We start from the raw sequence: 21,777 nt of genomic DNA on the forward strand, positions 1-21,777 counted from the left end.
ATGTTAAAACCTAATAATTACAGTATGCCCAATAAATTAACTAAGAGAGTTTTGCTTGCTGAAGTTTCCAAATGTTTTGATCCGCTAGGCTTAGTGTCACCCCTTACTATAAAAGGGAAATTATTAATACAAGAGGCATGGAAGCTTAAATATGCTTGGGATGAAACTCTGCCTGAGGAATTCATTAACAGGTGGGATGAATTAATTGGTGATTATGAAAAAATTCCAATGTTGAAGTTCCCACGCCAGGTGGCCAATCTAGATGGGAAAAATATACTCCATATTCTTTGTGATGCTTCAAAATTGGCGTATGGAGCAGTTGCTTACCTTCAATGTAACAGTGTTATTTCTCTTATGTCTAAGGCTAAAGTGTCTCCAATTAAATCATGTACTTTACCTCAGTTGGAATTAACAGCCATTTATGTAGGTGTCAAATTAGCTAATTATATAAGAAATAAGTTGAAGGAGATAAATATTAGCGACACTGTAATTTGGTCTGATAATGAGGTATCCTTACAATGGATTCGTAATGGAAACAGTAAAATTGTGTACGTACAAAACAGTCGCTGAAATTAATCAGATGCAAGAGAAGTATAATAGTTTGGGTCAGCATATGTTAACATTTAATCATATACCTGGTGAGGAGAATCCAGCTGATTTCTTGTCTCAAGGTTTACCTTATGCTAAATTTGTAAATGCTGTATCATGGTTTAAAGGACCGAGCTGGTTGGCAAATAAAGCTAATTGGCCTGTAAAAAAGGCATATATTGCTCCTGTTGAAATTACTGTGACCACCGCTCCAATAGTTTGTCCTTCCTTAGCCATTGATATAAATAGGTATTCTTCTTTACCCAAACTAATCAATGTAACTAAGTTGGTGTTTAAATTTCTAAACAAGATGAATATCTCGTATAAATTTTCACATCCTTTTGAATATTGGATAAAGAGGGTACAGGAAGAAATCTATGGAAATGAGATTAAATTGATGATGGAAAGAAAAATAGAGAAACTGGGGCTGTATTTAGAGAACAATGTATGTAATTAGGTGCAGAGGTAGGTTACAAAATGCTGAATTGGGTGATTATGCTAAACACCCTATCTTACTGCCCAAAATTCATCATCTAACAAATTTAATTGTTTTAAATGCCCATAAAAATGTAATGCATGGTGGGGTACAAGATACCTTAAATTGTATTTTTTTTTATATTTTATTTCATTTTATTTAAAAGTAGGATACTTGCAGGGCTCGAACCCGTGATGCTTGAGTTTTACAACTCGAAAGGTCTTCGCTAACCACTAGGCTAGCGGGATGGAATAAATGAATTAAATAACATCCACCTGGACAGACCCGAACGTCGACTACCTGAGACAAGAGAGATCTCTATACCAGTTCATCCACCAAGGACTGACCAATGGAATTGTTGGTGTGGATGTTACAACCTGGCCAGTACAACCTTCTGGATTCCACAAGGACGGCAAAATGTAAAAAAGGTGATTAAATCTTGTGTAATATGTCGCCGTGTGGATGCCAGATCCTATATGTACCCAGGTCCTCCACCATTGTCAAAGGAGCGTGTACAATTAGTGAAACCATTTGATGTAACAGGTGTAGACTATAGTGGTCCAATCATTTTAACAGGTACTTCAGATGGTGTTCCACTGAAAGTGTATGTATGCTTGTTCACCTGTACTGCTACTAGGGCAGCTCATTTAGAAGTGGCTCAGGACTTGTCTGCAGAACAGTTTATACAGCTGTTTCGAAAATTTGCAGCTAGGAGATCCTGTCCGAGATTGATGATTTCGGACAACGCCACAAATTTTGTAGCAGGTGCTCAACACTTGATAGAATTAAATAATAGTAATGAGGTTCAATCTCTGTTAACCCAATGAGGAGAGTGTACCTGGAAATTCATTACTCCTAGAGCCCCTTGGCAGGGGGGGACTGTACGAAAGACTGATAGGCACAGTGAAGAGGTGTCTCCGTAAAGTACTACACCGGAAGAGAATTAACTTGGAAGAATTCCGAGCAGTGTTAGTGGAGGTGGAGAATCGTATAAATAATAGGCCTCTCTCGTACATGAGTGATACACCTGATGCAGATGTATTAACACCTTCTCACTTAATATGTGGAAGGAAATTGGAAGCTGCCCCTGTCTATAGAAATAATCCAGAAGAAAGTGATGAAGATTACAATGATGCGGCAGTGTTGTGTGATAAATTTAAAATGTTAACCCTTTGACTGTTTCAGGGCCCTCTCTGAAACTGTCATTCTATGTCGCCAAATATTCGAAAAAAAAAAAATTATTTTTTCTTATGAAAATGTTAGGAATATTTTTACTAGTGTTTTAAGCCTAAAAAAAAATTTTTGCCATCAGTACTTACCGAGATATAGAGCCGCAAAGTTTGCAGAAATTGACGTGCGTACGGCAACAGCGGCGACTGCCGCCCACCCGGTATTCTTTTATTTACTCTAATTCAAAGGTTTCTTGCATTTTTCAATATTTTTCTTTTCCAGGTAACTTATGTGGCCTGTGAGACCAATGTAAGGTGCATTGTTCAAATATACACTCATTATTTACAACACAATAACAGAACAAACTTTATCACTATTAGTTTGTGTATACACTTTGTTTACACAAACAAACAATACAAAACAATGTTTATTACTATTGTTCCATAATATATATACATATGTACAGTCACTAACCACGTTCCTAGAACTGCTGCAGCTTGTGGAACTCTTTGAAACATGGGTATATGCAGAGGGGCACTTCACACTCCTCACACATAAAACGAGTGTCTCTGCGTGTTTGTGGGCGTTTTGTGGTATGCATACATACATAACACCTCTTCTGAGCATTTTTCTTGGCAGTAGTAGGAGGCAGTTGTATGGGGTAGTGATCACCAGGCCTCATACGAGATGACGTCTGTGGGCGCTGGTCTACTGCAGGAGTTGCTCCTTGGTACTTTGCAATTATTTGTCTGATTACTGACAGGCAAAATTCACCATATTTTGGTGTTTTGTTGGTCTTCAACTTGTATATGTTATAAGCATTTAGCATAGAGATATCAACAAGATGGAAAAAAAGTTTGATATACCACTTATAACTCTTGCGTACACAGTCTGCAAACCCAATCTGCATGTCACATTTGTCCACTAAGTGCATATTGAGGTTGTAGTCCATGACAGCTGCAGGCTTTAGAATGGGTTCATTGGTCTCTCTGTTGTCCCTGCCACTGGGTACCATTTCGTTTGTGTGAACTGATGTCAACAATGTGACATCACGTTTGTCATGCCACCGAAATGCCATGATGTCATTGGCAGCAAAGGCTTGCACCTCACCTCTGCAAGTGCCAACGTCGAACCTTGGCATATGTTTGCGATTACCACGCACTGTGCCACACACGTCTGTCAAGTTCACTCGCAAGAAATCACTGAGTAAGGGGCTTGTGTACCAGTTATCAGTAAATAACATATGCCCCTTACCAAGATATGGTTCCATCATTGTTCGAACCACATCACCAGAGATACCCAATAACTTCATGGTATCTCTCAAAGTATTACTGCCAGTGTACACAATAATATCTAAAACAAGACCACTTCTGCAATCACACAGTACAAATAGCTTTATACCAAAGCGTTTCCTCTTGCTTGGTATATATTGCTTGAATGAGAGTCTTCCTTTGAATAAAATCAAGGACTCATCAATAACAAGCTTCCTGAAGGGATAAAAATACATGCAGCACTTTTGTTTCAGGTACATAAACACATTTCTTATCTTATATAACCTGTCGCTTCTGTCAGGCCTGGTTTTGTCTGAAAAGTGTAACATACGCAACAGTATCAGGAAACGATTGACACCTATAATGTCACTAAAACCTGGAGTTGAAATCAGGCGATCTGTTGTCCAGTATGTGGTGACAGTGTGCTTATACACATGTGGCATAAGCATTATTGTGGCAAAAAACAGATACATCTCTGCCACAGTTGTCTCCTTCCACTTGTGTAGCCGTGATTTTGGTGAGAGAATTGTATTTGCCATGGTGTAATCACAGTATGTATTTGTTTCCCTGACAATGATGTCCATCAGGGGTTCATCGAAAAATAACTCAAAGCACTCCAGTTCACTGGCATTGTTCCCAAGTGGACAAGATGGCTTTATTCCACTTTGTGTTTCATCAAAGTCATGGGGACTGGGAACAAACTCGTCACCGTCCTGCCAATCCCAGATGCGGTCTGCTGGTGGGGTCTGGATATTGTACCGTGGTTGTGGCTGTGCAGGTTGTGGTGGTGCAGGTTGTGGCAGTGTGGGGTAGGGTGAGGCTGGTTGTTCTGCTGAGTCAGCCGCGTGGCTAGTAGCGTGGCCCGGTGATGGTGCCACATGGGCCGTGCCACCCTCACTATCACCACCACTGCCTCCTCCCTCACTGTCACCATTCATACCCATCGTTACAATATCGTCATCTTCACTATCAGGTCGTGGTGTTGGGCCACGGGATGTGCTCCCAGAGTTTCTCCTTCCCCTTGGAACAACATATGAAACACTACCAGACCGCATGCTACGTCGTACATACTGGCGCTTCACTGGGGAATATTCACTCTCACTGTCACTATAACTGCTTTCAATGACCTTGAAATCACTATCACTATCACTGCTATCATCAGGGTGTTGTACACTACCAAATAGTTTCCTCTTTCGTCCTGGTACAGGCGAACGTGAACGTGAACAAGCCGGCACAGCACCAGAGGTCGAAGGTTGTGGGTCATCTGGGTTTTCGTCACTATTTACGTTATCCTGGGCACTTTTTTCGGTAACACTCACTTGAAAACCCTTGAATTCACTGTCACTGACACTTTCATCACTGTTAGAGCTATCACTTGGGAACAAAAGACCTCCAATCCGCCGAGGAGTGAGGAACTTCTTACCGAGAGGCATGGTGAAAATGGACTGACAACATGGCGTTCCCACAATGCACCGCTAGGTCCCAGATTTTTTTCACAGGGTGCACACCGACCACTGAGACCCATTCTCTCCCGTGTAGGCCTACCAGGCCTTTGGCGCTCGATTTGAAGCCGCTAGAATTTGTGCGTATAAATACGTCAGAAACATTGGCTCGTAAGACGTATTTATACGTCGGAAACAGTCAAAGGGTTAAATAAAGTAATTGATCATTGGTCTAATGTGTGGCGTAAGGAATACATGTATCTTCTTACACTACGTGAACACTTTTATGGTGCGACAGAGGCAGTAAATTGACAGAACATTCAACCAGGTGACATTGTGTTAATTGATACTGAACAACATTGAACATTGTGGCCTCTGGGCAAAGTACATGTATTGACAATGTACCCAGATGCACACGGTGTTGTCCGGAATGTCAAAGTGTTGTGTCGTGGCCAGGAAAGTTTACGCACAATTAATAAATTGATTCCCTTGGAATTAAGTGGTATTCAATCAAACGTAAATGAAAATCTAAGGGAAAGTGACACAAGTGATACTGAAGGTAAAGCTGACCAAGTGATGCAGGAAGATGAAATTGTAGTAAGACCTACTAGGAGAACAGCCACTCAAGGTAGAACCGGCTGGAATTATCTCCTAAAGGAAGGAGTAATTTGAGTCGTTTAGCAACGAACTCCGGCTGGCCGCAGTGTGGAAAATAATGTATTTTCAGAAAAATCCAGCGTATTTTTATGAAAATTAATGTAATACATTGTATTTGATAAACATTAATTTGTAAATGAAAAAGAGAATCGAGAGGGGAAGCTCTGCGCCTGCGCTGAGGGGCAGGGGAGAGTCGCCATTGTTTTTTTTGAATGTGGTACAAGCACTCTAATGTAATGTGCTTAATTTTCGTCGCTCTAGGGATTATATTGGGCTTAAAACCTCTCAAATAGGAGCCGAAATTGTTGTATGTGCATTCCTGGATAATTTGAGCATTAAGCAGATGGACAAGACAGCTCCAGGAACCCCAGCTAAGTGTCTTATGTTTATGTTTAGAAGTTCTGGCCAGAAAATTCTTCATAAATGTAGACAGGGTGTGGGTGGTTTTGAGTATGATACACAATAATTTCCAGTCAAATTGCTGAGTGTTATGATTATAAATTCTCCTTCTGTTATGTAAATATGTATATGCAATCATTTATTAATTTTAATATACAGTCCACAAATTTATATTAAATTTACCAGAATTCCTGGTGATCTACATTTCATTTGCAATTAATATAGGTCTAGAGTAACTTCTGGAAAGATAGATGGTAGGTATCGAAGGGGGACATTTTTTGCGACCTAGGTGTCCTAAAAATTCCTACTTGTCTCTGTAACTTTGATAAATAATAATTATCATTGTTACCATTTACTTGTATGTATCTAATGAGATTCATCCAGGTAAATGTAATTTTCCACAAATTACAATGAAAAATGGAGTGTACATCAATGAGTATTTAACGAGAAAATGTCAAAACCTGTTCAAGTTGAGAAAACTTAAACAGGAAAACAAAATACATCAGTGTTTCACTCGAGATGGGAAAATACTGCTAGTTAGGAAAACATCAACAGGACAAAACTATCACAACTGCTACCACCATCACTACCACCTTCTACCACCACCACTACCACTCTCTACCACTATCACAACTGCTACCACTCTACCACCACCGCTTTCGTATTTTTCTACAAACTTTTTCTTAAATTATATGCGTTTCTCACATTCCTTACCACAGGGCTGGCACTAGAAGCTTTCTTTGGAGCCATGGTGACTTATTTAACAGTTGCAAGCACTAAAACGAATGGAATATTATGAAATGTATCGTAGGAACTCAAGGGATCATCCTCACTCACTGATAAACAATGGCACACTGGCTGAGAATAGAGTGTGAGGTGGCTCGGGGCCATGCGTATGCGTCCCAGATGAATGACTATCTGCGAGTCAAACAATGATTTGCAAGTCAATGTTTTGATGAAAAAAAGTTATGATTTCTGAAAATTATGACTTTCGAGCCTTACAAAACACTGACCACGTAGATCCATTTTCTCACATGTAGGCCTACCAGTTTTCTCACGTTAAATTTGAAGCCGCTAGAATTTTGGCACAGAACTATGGGACCAACCTGGGCTTCAAAGCTATGGGACCCACCCCGAAAGGGTTAAAATTAAAATTCTGAATTTTTCATCTATCTAGAAAATTTTTAATTGCAAAGACTACCAAAGACTACCATGGGGAAGTGGAAAAGAATTCTTCCCCTGTAAGCTATACATGTCATAGGAGGTGACTAAAATGCTGGAAGCAAGGGGTTAGTAACCCCTTCTCCTGTATAAATTACTGAATGTAAAAGAAAAATTTTTTGTTTTTCTTTCCAGGTCATCCTGCCTCGGTGGGATACAGCTGGTGCGTTGAAAAAAAAAAGTTTATTTTTTTAGAAAGAATACAGTTATAACTATCTTACACTGCTGCACTTAGTAATGAGTATGGTACTGTATAATTAACTTTTTCAGTGGAGTGATTGCACTTTTACCTGAAATCTGGTGGTCCCAAGATTACTAAACCACTGCTTTACCACCCCATCATAGAGAGTTAGAGCAGTGAACTGGTAATCATGGCACCACTAAACCAAAGGTTTGAGTGCAGTCACCTCAATGAATTGGTACATTCAATTATTATGAATTTTCAATACATTAAAGGATACTATGCTAATAAAAATATACTTTATACTGTATATGCAATGCACAATATAAAACAATATGACACTCACTTGGGATTATTATTAGTGGTAGTGTTTGCAGGAATAACTGCTGGGAATGAAGTCAGTGGAGAGCCCTCTCCTCCTTCCTTAACTGCTCGTAGTCCACCCAGTGATGGGGAGTCCTCCTGCTGCCCATCAGGATGTGTAAGGCAACTTGTACTTTATAATTAACCTCATACATGATGCATTAGTTTAAATTAAAGTATATATGAATATCAAAGCAATATGCTCTGACATATTTAAACTCTAAATGTACTAAATAATAACATTAGTAACTTCACTCCCTCAACAGTACATAAGAATAACCTCCCCCTATATACTCAACAGTTTTTGTTTTTAGTATAACTTACTGACAAACTTAGAGAAGAATAACAGTTACAGTACAGTAACTGGAACAAATCACAAATAACGCTCACTTTGAGTGAACTACAGAAAATCTTTAGACTGGGAATCAAAGTGCTTGATGTGCTTCTTAGAACCCTTGCAAAGATTTTTATGATGTAGGGCATTTGAGCTATCAGTCTACAATTCTCTGTTATTGCTTTACTGCCACCTTTGTGGAGTGGGGCAATATCCATTGTTGTTTAGCAACTGTGGGATGACTCCTGTATCAAGGCCCCCTCTCCATAACATACATAAGGCAAGCGATGGGGGTTTCTTGCAGTTCTTGATGAACACAGAGTTCCACAAGTCTGGGCCTGTGGTGTTAGGGTTATGTCATAAATTTTGGAGATGTTGACAAAATTTTGAGTCTTGTTCATAAAAATTCATTTTAATTGTCAATCTCACTAATTTCTTTGCTGACATCAATTTAGGTGCCATCTTGTTGAAGAAAGGGCCTGATATATGAAGTTTCCTCATACCAACTAAGGTTTTTGTTGGTAACTTCAGAACATCTTATCCAATCAGCATCAAATTTCAAATTCTGGTCAATTATTATTAAGGGAAGATTTGTAAAGAAAATTGAGATGTGCAAGTGCTCTCTGCTCAATTATATACAGACAATTTCTGAAACTGATTTCTGCAAGATTGCTTTAAGGAATCTCTTTTCATCGGCATCACAATTTCAGGTAGCGTCAATAGAATTAAGTGGTACAGGTTTTTTTGTTATGTCCTGAATCCAGTCATTCAGCATTTTTTCAGATTTATCTAGTTGTATTGACTGCTTTCCCATTTTTTCAACATATCATAATTTGGATTACTCATCACACAAGCTCCTATCTTCTATTCAATGTCTCAAATCGAACAAATGTTGATTCCTTCACCCCACAGGCCTTGGATGTGCACCACATGTGCATGATCTTTAAGCATATCTATTACTTCTATTTTCTTCGCTACAGGAATAGTTTCATGCTTAAACTTCTTGGTACCTATCACGATAAATATAGAGACACTGCAAAGGGTGATAAAAAGATAAAAAATGGAATGACAACACAAGAGAAATTGTATGGTATGCATCCACAAGGTAATTGGTGGTGGCGTGGGTGGGAAGTGAGAGGGAAGTAATTTAAACAAAGCCAGGTCTACCGTGAAACAAAAGAGGTCCAAGGCACATGGAAGGGAAGCTGGCCTGCTTGTGCCACAGCGAAGACTGGCCATTTCCGAGTGCAAGATGGAAATGGGTAGAACCATCACAAAAGGTCTTATAGAGATAACAACTTCAACATTTCGGTAAAGCTTCATTTTAGGTAATAGCTATTCATATGTCAATCATTACAGCTTCATGCACTTTGTCCACCAATTCTTGGAGTCAGTACTTTAACAAGATGGTATGACCAACTCTGCATCTTCAATGCTGGTTCTTTCACACCTGAAGTGACACCCACTTCTATACCATGCTATAATATGGAGCAATACGACACCAAAGTCAGCACCACATCATGAGTTGGTTTGAGTCAAGTCTTTCATTTTATTAACACATCAGCCGTTTCCCACCAAGACAGGGTGGCCCAAAAAGAAAAAACTTTCACCATCATTCACTCCATCACTGTCTTGCCAAAGGTACGATTACACTACAGTTATAAAACTGCAACATTAACACACCTCCTTCAGAGTGCAGGCACTGTACTTCCCATCTCTAGGAATCAAGTCTGGCCTGCCGGTTTCCCTGAATCCCTTCATAAATACTACCCTGCTCACACTCCAACAGCATGTCAAGTCCTAAAAACCATTTGTCTCCATTCGCTCCTAACACGTTCATGCATGCTTGCTGGAAGTCCAAGCCCCTCACACACAAAACCTCCTTTACCCCCTCCCTCCAACCTTTCCTAAGCCGACCTCTATCCCACCTTCCCTCCACTACAGATTTATACACTCTCGAATTCATTCTATTTTGTTCCATCTCTCTACATGTCCAAACCACCTCAACAACCCCCTCTTCAGCCCTCTGGGTAATAGTTTTGGTAATCCCGTACCTCCTCCTAATTTCCAAACTACAAATTCTCTGCACAATATTCACACCACACACTGCCATCTGACACAACATCTCCACTGCCTCCAGCCTTCTCCTTGTTGCAACATTCACCACCCATGCTTCGCACCCATATAAGAGTGTTGGTATAACTATACAGTGGAACCTCAGTTTTTGTATGCCCTAGTCTGTATGTAAAACTATAGCTATTCTCTATAAAATGTATTTTTTGTTAATGTTTCCCATAAGAAATAATGTAAATCCAATTAATCCGTTCCCGACACCCAAAAATATTAACAAAAAATACATTTTATAGAGAATAACTATAGTTTTACATACAGACTAGGACCTATGAAAACTGAGGTTCCATTGTACTCTCTTTGCTTCCATGGACAAGTTCTTTGTCTCCACAGACTCCTCAGTGCCCCATTCTACCTTTTTTCCTCGTCAATTCTATGATTCACCTCATCTTTCATAGATCCATCTGCTGACATGTCCACTCCTAAATACAGTGGTACCTTGACTTACGAGTGCCCCAACTGATGAGTTTTCCGAGTTAAGAGCCATCGCTTGGTCAATTTTTTGCTTTGAGTTGCAAGCCAAAATCCGAGTTATGAGCGAGCTTCAGATATGCCGCCACTAATTGGCAACGTATCTGAAGTCAAATCTAACTCTGTACCCAGAGGAATGTCAGGTACTTCATCCCATCCCACATGCTCTTCCAAGAAGTAACTAATCCCAGATTGTAGTGAGGCACGTCGTCCCTTGTTTGGTTCTCATATAAATCCAGGGAAGAGGTAACCTCCATTTCAAAGCTCAGAGTTTCTCCAGAAACATTAAGGAAAGCCTCCATGATATTTACCTGCCTCACGAAGGTTCCTTCAGTAGGTGGAGTACTGATAGTGGTGGGTGGAGTAGTGATGGTGGTGGGTGGAGTAGTGATGGTGGTGGGTGGAGTAGTGATAGTGGTGGGTGGAGTAGTGATGGTGGTGGGTGGAGTAGTGATGGTGGTGGGTGGAGTAGTGGTGGTGGGTGGAGTAGTGAAGGTGGTGGGTGGAGCAGAGATGGTGGTGGGTGGAGTAGTGATGGTGGTGGGTGGAGCAGAGATGGTGGTTGGTGGAGGGAGTAGTGATAATGGTGGGTAGAGTATATATGGTGGTGGGTGGAGTAGTGAAGGTGGTGGGTGGAGCAGAGATGGTGGTTGGTGGAGAGAGTAGTGATAATGGTGGGTAGAGTAGATATGGTGGTGGGTGGAGTAGCGAGGGTGGTGGGTGAAGTAGAGATGGTGGTGGGTGGAGTAGTAAAGGTGGTGGGTTGAGTAGTGATAATGGTGGGTGGAGTAGATATGGTGGTGGGTGGAGTAGTGAAGGTGGTTGGTGGAGTAGTGAAGGTGGTTGGTGGAGTAGAGTAGGTAGTAGAAGGAGTAGTGAGGGTGGTGGATGTAATAGAAATAGTAGTGGGTGGAGTAGTGAAGGTGGTGGGTGGAGTAGAGATGGTGGTGGGTGGAGTAGTGAGGGTGATGAGTGGAGTAGTGATGGTGGTGGATGGAGGAGTGATAATGGTGAGTGGAGTAGATATGGTGGTGGGTGTAGTAGTGACGGTGGTGGGTGTAGTAGAGATAGTGGTGGGTGGAGTAGTGAAGGTGGTTCTTATTTAAAAACCCGTAACAAAAAAATCGGGGTGGTTTTTGGGGGGCTGGAACGAATTAATGGCATTTCAATTAATTTCAATGAGGAAAATTGATTTGATACACGAGCAAATTGAGTTATGAGCTTGGTCACAGAACGAATTATATTCGTAAGTCACGGTACCATTTTATCTGAATACATTCACCTCCTCCTCCATACTCTCTCCTTTCAATCTGATATCCAATCTATCGCAACCTAATTTTTTTGTCATCCTCATCACCTTACTCTTTCCTATATTCACTTTCAATTTTCTTCTTTTACATACCCTACCAAACTTATCCACTGACCTCTGCAACCTCTCTTCAGAATCTCCCACAAGCACAGTGTCATCAGAAAGAGCAACTGTGACAACTCCCGCTTTATGCTAGATTCTTTATCTTTTAACCCCACACCTCTTGCCAACACCCGAGCATTCACTTCTCTTACAATCACTTCTATAAATATAATGAACAACCATGGTGACATCACACATCCTTGTCTAAGGCCTACTTTTACTGGGAAAAAATTTCCCTCTTTCCTACATACTCTAACTTGAGCCTCACTATCCTCGTAAAAACTCTTCACTGCTTTCAGTAACCTACCTCCTACACCATACACTTGCAACATCTGCCACATTGCCCCCCTATCCACCCTGTCATATGCCTTTTCCAAATCCATAAATGCCACAAAGACCTCTTTAGCCTTATCTAAATACTGTTCACTTATATGTTTCACTGTAAACACCTGGTCCACACACCCCCTACCTTTCCTAAAGCCTCCTTGTTCATCTGCTATCCTATTCTCCATCTTACTCTTAATTCTTTCAATTGTAACTCTACCGTGCACTTTACCAGGTATACTCAACAGACTTATCCCCCTATAATTTTTGCACTCTCTTTTATCCCCTTTGCCTTTATACAAAGGAACTATGCATGCTCTCTGCCAATCCCTAGGTACCTTACCCTCTTCCATACATTTATTAAATAATTGCACCAACCACTCCAAAACTATATCCCCACCTGCTTTTAACATTTCTATCTTTATCCCATCAATCCCGGCTGCCTTACCCCCTTTCATTTTACCTACTGCCTCACGAACTTCCCCCACACTCACAACTGGCTCTTCCTCACTCCTACAAGATGTTATTCCTCCTTGCCCTATACACGAAATCACAGCTTCCCTATCTTTATCAACATTTAACAATTCCTCAAAATATTCCCTCCATCTTCCCAATACCTCTAACTCTCCATTTAATAACTCTCCTCTCCTATTTTTAACTGACAAATCCATTTGTTCTCTAGGCTTTCTTAACTTGTTAATCTCACTCCAAAACTTTTTCTTATTTTCAACAAAATTTGTTGATAACATCTCACCCAGGAGGGGTGTTAATGTTGCAGTTTAAAAACTGTAGTGTAAGCACCCTTCTGGCAAGACAGTGATGGAGTGAATGATGGTGAAAGTTTTTCTTTTTCGGGCCACCCTGCCTTGGTGGGAATCGGCCAGTGTGATAATAAAAAAAATAAAAAAAAAAATAACATCTCACCCACTCTCTCATTTGCTCTCTTTTTACATTGCTTCACCACTCTCTTAACCTCTCTCTTTTTCTCCATATACTCTTCCCTCCTTGCATCACATCTACTTTGTAAAAACTTCTCATATGCTAACTTTTTCTCCCTTACTACTCTCTTTACATCATCATTCCACCAATCGCTCCTCTTCCCTCCTGCACCCACTTTCCTGTAACCACAAACTTCTGCTGAACACTCTAACACTACATTTTTAAACCTACCCCATACCTCTTCGACCCCATTGCCTATGCTCTCTTTAGCCCATCTATACTCCAATAGCTGTTTATATCTTACCCTAACTGCCTCCTCTTTTAGTTTATAAACCTTCACCTCTCTCTTCCCTGATGCTTCTATTCTCCTTGTATCCCATCTACCTTTTACTCTCAGTGTAGCTACAACTAGAAAGTGATCTGATATATCTGTGGCCCCTCTATAAACATGTACATCCTGAAGTCTACTCAACAGTCTTTTATCTACCAATACATAATCCAACAAACTACTGTCATTTTGCCCTACATCATATCTTGTATACTTATTTATCCTCTTTTTCTTAAAATATGTATTACCTATAACTAAACCCCTTTCTATACAAAGTTCAATCAAAGGGCTCCCATTATCATTTACACCTAGCACCCCAAACTTACCTACCACACCCTCTCTAAAAGTTTCTCCTACTTTAGCATTCAGGTCCCCTACCACAATTACTCTCTCACTTGGTTCAAAGGCTCCTATACATTCACTTAACATCTCCCAAAATCTCTCTCTCTCCTCTGCATTCCTCTCTTCTCCAGGTGCATACACGCTTATTATGACCCACTTCTCGCATCCAACCTTTACTTTAATCCACATAATTCTTGAATTTACACATTCATATTCTCTTTTCTCCTTCCATAACTGATCATTTAACATTACTGCTACCCCTTCCTTTGCTCTAACTCTCTCAGATACTCCAGATTTAATCCCATTTATTTCCCCCCACTGAAACTCTCCTACCCCCTTCAGCTTTGTTTCGGTTAGGGCCAGGGCATCCAACTTCTTTTCATTCATAACATCAGCAATCATCTGTTTCTTGTCATCCGCACTACATCCACGCACATTTAAGCATCCCAGTTTTATAAAGTTTTTCTTCTTCTCTTTTTTAGTAAATGTCTACAGGAGAAGGGGTTACTACCCCATTGCTCCCGGCATTTTAGTCGCCTCATACGACACGCACAGCTTACGGAGGAAAGATTCTTTTCCACTTCCCCATGGACAATAGAAGAAATAAAGAAGAACAAGAGCTATTTAGAAAAAGGAGAAAAACCTAGATGTATGTATATATATATGCATGTGCGTGTCTGTGAAGTGTGACCAAAGTATAAGTAGGAGTAGCAAGATATCCCTGTTATCTAGCGTGTTTATGAGACAGAAAAAGAAACCAGCAATCCTACCATCATGCAAAACAGTTACAGGTTTTTGTTTCACAGTCATCTGGCAGGACGGTAGTACTTCCCTGGGTGGTTGCTGTCTACCAACCTACCTAAGTCAACAGACTTATTCCCCTATAATTTTTGCACTCTCCTTTGTCCCCTTTGTCTTTATATAAAGGTAATATGCATGCTCTCTGCCAACCCCTAGGTAAGAACATAAGAAAGAAGGAACACTGCAGCAGACCTACTGACCCGTGCAAAGCAGGTCCAAGTCACCCCCCGGCTTAGACCAATGACCCACCTAGTCATGTCACTTCCACTTAAGGAAGGAGCATGGCATCAGACCTAGTAGCATAAGCTAGTCAGGTCCAACTCACATCCACCCACACTCACTCATGTATTTATTTAATCTATTTTTAAAACAACACGTTTTAGCTTCTATGACAGTACTCGGGAGTTTGCTCCACTCATCCACAACTCTATTACCAAACCAGTGCTTTCCAATATCCTTCCTGACTCTGAATTTTTCCAATTTGAAACCATTGCTGTGAGTCCTGTCTTGGCTGGATATTTTCAGCACGCTATTTACATCCCCTTTATTTATTCCTGTTTTCCATTTACAGTGGGGCCCCACTTATACAGCAGGTCAGGTTCCAGGCTACTACCGGAAAGCAGACTTTGCCAGAAAGCAGAACGCCATTTTTTTTCCACTTATAAATGCACATAAATGCCAGATAACAAGTTTACACTAATATATATTAACCCTACCAAACTTATCCACCGACCTCTGCAACCTCTTTTCATCCCTAAACTCGTTCTCAGGGTTGAAAATTTTTTGGAAAAAAAAAAATTATATTTTCTTATGAAATGATAGAGAAACTTTTCCCAATCATAATGACACAAAAAGTATGAAAGTTGGTTGAAAACTTATGGAATTAATCTCTCGCGAAGTTAGTGGTCTCGACGATGTTGACGCATCGGTGATTTCGCCCACTTTGAACCCTGTTTTCAGCCAATTTCAGTGTACTAGTCGACAACAATCATATCTATTTTGCTAGAACTCCATATTTTCTATCGAATGAGTACAAGAAACCACCCATTTACTGATTTCAAGTATCCAATAAACTGGTCAGAAATTGGCAATTTTGCCAATTTCACACAAATTTCAGAATATGCCAATTTCCAAATAGGGTCTAGAATAAGCAAGACAGACATTCCTGGAACTAAAATAACATTTTCTCTGTTCATCAGTCACGTCCCCAGGCCCCTCTTACATCTTTTTTGTTTCCACTTTGAATTTTTATTCTCACAAAAAATAGAAGATTTACTGTTATGCAGACTATTGCATTAGTGTAAAAATGGTGTAGAAATGGTATAAATAATATCAGCGCACTTGTGAAAGAATATTAGACTCACCAGTTGACATGTATTGGATGCTTAGCACAATTTGTTTACTTTTGAAATTTGGTAAAAATCAAACATTTCTACTACTTTGAGCTTAATTTCAAGGTACTTTTCATTATGAAACCAATCAAAATCAACTCAGTTTCTGTAATATGTTTTCCACTCCATAAAATGAGACCAGGAAAACTAGAATACAACCATAAATACCATACGAAAATACAATGCAAATTCGCTGTTTTAAACCCAAAACACGGTCAGATTTTTTTTTCTCATTATGCACTGAGAGTTGCAGGATTTTTTTTATACTGTGCACACTGACTACATAGACCCATTCTTTCATATGTAGGCCTACCAGCTTTCTCTCACCAGATTTGAAGGCGCTAGAATTTAGGCATTCTAGTACGTCAATGACCCTAGTGCGTAAGCCATACTAGTACGTCGGAAACCCTGAAAGGGTTAAGTTAGCAATAGAACTTAGGCATTAAAAAACAATAAAAAGTAAAATACACACACAGTACACTCATTATTTACCTCAAAATATTCGTAGTCTTAATGTAGGGCAAAAGGTGAGTAGCATTTACTATAAGTTAGGTGTGGTAGCCCTCCTGGCCACCCCACTCGCACATAATATACGACGATGCTTAAATAGAGTGATAAAATGCATATACAGCACACTCATTACTTACTTAAAATATTTGTAGTCTTAACCCCTTGACTGTCGCAACCCCCAATCCTGAGGTGTCTCTTGGTGTCGCAAAATTTAAAAAAAAAAAAAAATCTTATAAAATGATAATCTTTTCCCGATTCTAATGACACCAAAAAAAAAATTGATGGAAAACTGACGGAATTACGCTCTCGTGAAGTTAGTGACCTCGGCGATATTTACAAATCGGCGATTTCACCCACTTTGAGCCCTATTTTCGGCTAATTCCATTGTTCCAGTTGACCAAACTCATAGCTATTTCTTTAGAACTCCATTTTTTCTATCGATTGAGTACAAGAAACTGCCCATTTATCAATTTCAACTACCCAATAACGTGGTCAGAAATTTGCAATTTGGCCAATTTCACGAAAATTAAAAAATATGACAATTTCAAAATAAGGACCAGAATGAACAATGCAGACATTCCTGGCTCTAAAATAACATTTTTTTTGTTCATCAGTCATGTCTCCAGGCCCCTGTGATATTACTCTTACTTTCTATTTTGAATTTTTATTCAAACAAAAAATAGAAGATTTACTGTTATGCAGACTACTGCAATACTGTAATAATTGTATAAATAACATCAACCCATTCATGACTGCATATTAGAATGGCTAGTTGGACATTTATTGGACAATGACATCATTTGTTTACTTTTGAACATCGGCAAAAATCAAACATTTCCCATACTTTGAGCTCCATTTCCAGGTTCTTTTTATAGTAAAATCAATCAAAATCACCTCTATTTCTATAATATATTTTCCATTCTATCAAATGAGACCAAGAAAACGAGAATACAGCCATAAATACTATACGAAAATAGACCACAAAGTAGGCATTTTAATTAAAAAAAACGGTCGGAGTTTTTTTTTCTCATTATGCACTGCATGCTCCAGGATTTTTTTATATAGTATACACTGACTGCACAGACCCATTCTCTCACATGTGGGCCTACCAGCTTTCTCCTGCTTGATCTGAAGCCGTTAGAATTTATGAGAATATATACGTCAAACATGGTACCTCGTAAGACGTATATATACGGCCACGACAGTCAAAGGGTTAATGTAGGGTGAAAGGTGAAAAGTATTTATTTGTAGAAAGTGGTGTGGTAGGTAGGGTAGTGTGGGGAAGCCAGCCTGGCCACCCCACCCACTATGTAAACAAACAGATGATGCATCTGGTTATGGTTCATAAACATTCATACAAACACCTTACATTGTGTACAAGTTGTCTCCACAGTGGTACAATAGAATAAATAAAGACCAACACTTCCATTCTCATGTAATTTTTAGAAGGAATGATGCTCTGACAAATTATTATTATTATTATTATTATTACAAATTATTATTATTACAAGTTATTATTATTAAAAATTATTATTGCAAGTTATTATTATAATCATAATAAAAAAGAAGCACTAAACCTACAAGGGTTTGCATGCAGCCAGCAGTAACAGCCTGGTTGATCAGGCTCTGATCCACCAGGAGGCCTGGTCACAGACCGGGCCGCGGGGGCGTTGACCCCCGGAAATCTCTCCAGGTAAACTCCAGGGTCATGAATTGCTACATATACAGTGAAGGCATACAAAAGGAATATTTATCTACAGTTATTCCCCAGTGTTTGACTAGAGAAAATGTAATTCTTCTGACACTCCTACAGAGCCGCTTTGTAAACAAATCTCATATTTATGTCAATATTTATTCTGTGGGTGTATGTATAATGTTTATATGCTATGTAACATGTTTCTTATATAATTTTGAAGAAAATATCATTGATAGATTAATGAAAATGTCTTTATTAACATAAAATAAGACATTTAATGTGCCCAAGAGAGATTATTATTACATAGTATTACTATGGCATCATGAGTAGAGAGACTCTTAGTGATTTTAATGTGTACCTACACACCAGCACAGTATGTAAGTATATTTAGGTATAGGTACACGTAAGCATAATTATCAGAGTACATATAAAATACGCAATAACTTTAAAACACTTGAAATTTTGGAAAGTGTCAGGACATAATAGATATGCTCACGAAGAATGTAAACAAACCAGGTGGGGCATGCCGTATTTGAAAGACCACTTGCCGTATAGAAAATTTTGGTCATAATTTGAAATTGCCGTATTAGTGGAATGCCGTAAGGCGAAACGCCGTAAAGCAGGGCCCTACTGTATACACCTTAATCATATTCCCGCTAATTCTATGCCTCTCTAGGGAGTGCAGATTCAGGGCCCTTAGCCTGTCCTCATAGGGAAGATTTATGATACATAGGATCAACTTTGTCATCCTCCTTTGTATACTTTCCAGTGCATTTATATCCATTCTGTAATACAGTGAACAGAACTGTGCAGCATAATCTAAATGAGGCCTAACCAAGGATATATAGAGTTGAAGAACAACCTGAGGACTTCTATTATTTATACTTCTTGATATAAAGCTAAGGATTCTGTTAGCTTTATTGCAAACACTAATGCACTGTTGTCTTGGTTTTAAATTACTGCTAACCAGAACTCCTAAATCCTTTTCGCAATCATTGGTATTAAGATCTACATTATTTACTTTATATGTAGCATGGTTATTTTCCTGTCCAACATTCAGAATTTTGCATTTGTCTATATTAAACTGCATCTGCCACTTCTCCAACCACTGCATCAGTCTATTCAAATCATCCTGGAGTGCTCTAGTGTCCTCATTAGAATGAACTGAATGGCCTATTTTGGTGTCAACAGCAAATCTCCTTATGTAGCTATTTATTCCCTCATCTATGTCATTTATGTAAATTGTGAACAACGGGCCCAACACTGACCCCTGCAGAACACCGCTTGTGACATGCCCCCATTCTGATTTCTCCCCATTTATGTCAACTCTCTGCTGCCTATTTGTCAACCATGCCTCTACCCAGGAAAAAATTTCTCCTATTCCGTGTGCCTTAAGTTTCCTCAATAGCCTCTGATGTGGACCTCTATCGAAAGCCTTACTGAAGTCCATATACACAATATGATATTCATTACCATGATCTACCTCCTCAAACACCTTAGTGAAAATAGTAAATTCGTAAGACAGAAATGCCCCTTTGTAAAACCGTGTTGAGATTCATTAATCAATTTATGCCTTTCACGATGGCTACGAATTGCCTCGACAATTATTGATTCCATAAATTTTCCCACTATGGAGGTAAGGCTTATTGGTCTATAGTTCAAAGCTAAGGACCTGTCCCCTGCCTTGTAAATAGGTATTACATTTCCCATTTTCCACTTATCAGGCACTATGCCAGTTTGTAGTGATATGTTGAAAAGAGTAGCCAAAGATTTGCTAAGTTTCTCTTTACATTCCTTTAAAACTCTTGCAAACAATTCATCAGGGCCTGGGGATTTGTTAAGTTTTAATTTCTCTATTTGTCTGAATACCATGTCACTAGTTACCCCAATCGTACATAGTTCATTATCGCCCTGTTCTACATAATTTATTATTTCTGAAATTTTGCTAGTATCTTCCTGAGTAAAAAACTGAGAAGAAGTATTGAAAATTTCACACATATCTTTATCACTGTCATTGATCAAACCTGAGTTACTCTTAAGTAACCCTAATCTTACTTCTGTATACCTGAAAGAACCCTTTTGGGTTAGTTTTCAAATCCCTTGCAACCTTAGCCTCATAATCCCTTTTTACTTTTCTTATTCCTTTTTTTTTATTTCTCTCTTTAATTGAATATACTGATTTCTTAACTGCCCATCCCCTCCTTTGATATGCCTATGTATGCCTCTCTTTTCACCAGTGAGATGTTTTAATCTATTGTTCATCCATCTGGCAAAATTTTTTTTTTTTTAAACAAGTCGGCTGTCTCCAACCGAGGCAGGGTGACCCAAAAAGAAAGAAAATCCCCAAAAAGAAAATACTTTCATCATCATTCAACACTTTCAACTCACTCACACATAACTCTGTTTTTGCAGAGGTGCTCAGAACACAACAGCTTAGAAGCATATACGTATAAAGATACACTACATATCCCTCCAAACGGCTAATATCCCGAACCCCTCCTTTAGAGTGCAGGCATTGTACTTCCCATTTCCAGGACTCAAGTCCGTCTATAAAAATAACCAGTTTCCCTGAATTTTTTTTTTTTTATTATCACACTGGCCGATTCCCACCAAGGCAGGGTGGCCCGAAAAAGAAAAACTTTCACCATCATTCACTCCATCACTGTCTTGCCAGAAGGGTGCTTTACACTACAGTTTTTAAACTGCAACATTAACACCCCTCCCTCAGAGTGCAGGCACTGTACTTCCCATCTCCAGGACTCAAGTCCAGCCTGCCGGTTTCCCTGAATCCCTTCATAAATGTTACTTTGCTCACACTCCAACAGCACGTCAAGTATTAAAAACCATTTGTCTCCATTCACTCCTATCAAACACGCTCACGCATGCCTGCTGGAAGTCCAAGCCCCTCGCACACAAAACCTCCCTTACCCCTTCCATCAACCTTTTCGAGGACAACCCCTACCCTGCCTCCCTTCCCCTACAGATTTAAACTCTCTCCATGTCATTCTACTTTGATCCATTCTCTCTAAATGACCAAACCACCTCAACAACCCCTCTTCAGCCCTCTGACTAATACTTTTATTAACTCCACACCTTCTCCTAATTTCCACACTCCAAATTTTCTGCATAATATTTACACCACACATTGCCCTTAGACAGGACATCTCCACTGCCTCCAACCGCCTCCTCGCTGCTGCATTCACAACCCAAGCTTCACACCCATATAAGAGTGCGGGTACTACTATACTTTCATACATTCCCCTCTTTGCCTCCATAGAAAACATTTTTAGTCTCCACATATACCTCAATGCACCACTCACCTTTTTTTCCTCA

The 21,777-nt window shown here is 39.5% G+C and overlaps 1 protein-coding gene across 5 annotated transcripts in view; it reads right to left on the reverse strand.

The window, feature by feature from the left end:
- The window catches only part of LOC128689610 (protein phosphatase 1 regulatory subunit 16A), a 232,031-nt gene that overhangs the window by 60,027 nt on the left and 150,227 nt on the right, over positions 1–21,777 (reverse strand). For 3 of the 5 annotated variants that reach the window (XM_070087482.1, XM_070087479.1, XM_070087480.1), the window contains exon 9: positions 7,751–7,869. In XM_070087482.1, coding sequence (XP_069943583.1) covers positions 7,751–7,869 — 119 coding nt within the window. The remainder of the gene's footprint in view (positions 1–7,750; positions 7,870–21,777) is intronic. The other 2 variants (XM_070087483.1, XM_070087481.1) reach the window with 1 other exon arrangement.

Source organism: Cherax quadricarinatus, chromosome 22, assembly GCF_038502225.1.
Source record: "Cherax quadricarinatus isolate ZL_2023a chromosome 22, ASM3850222v1, whole genome shotgun sequence".
In the NCBI taxonomy this organism is placed as follows: Eukaryota; Metazoa; Arthropoda; class Malacostraca; order Decapoda; family Parastacidae; genus Cherax; species Cherax quadricarinatus.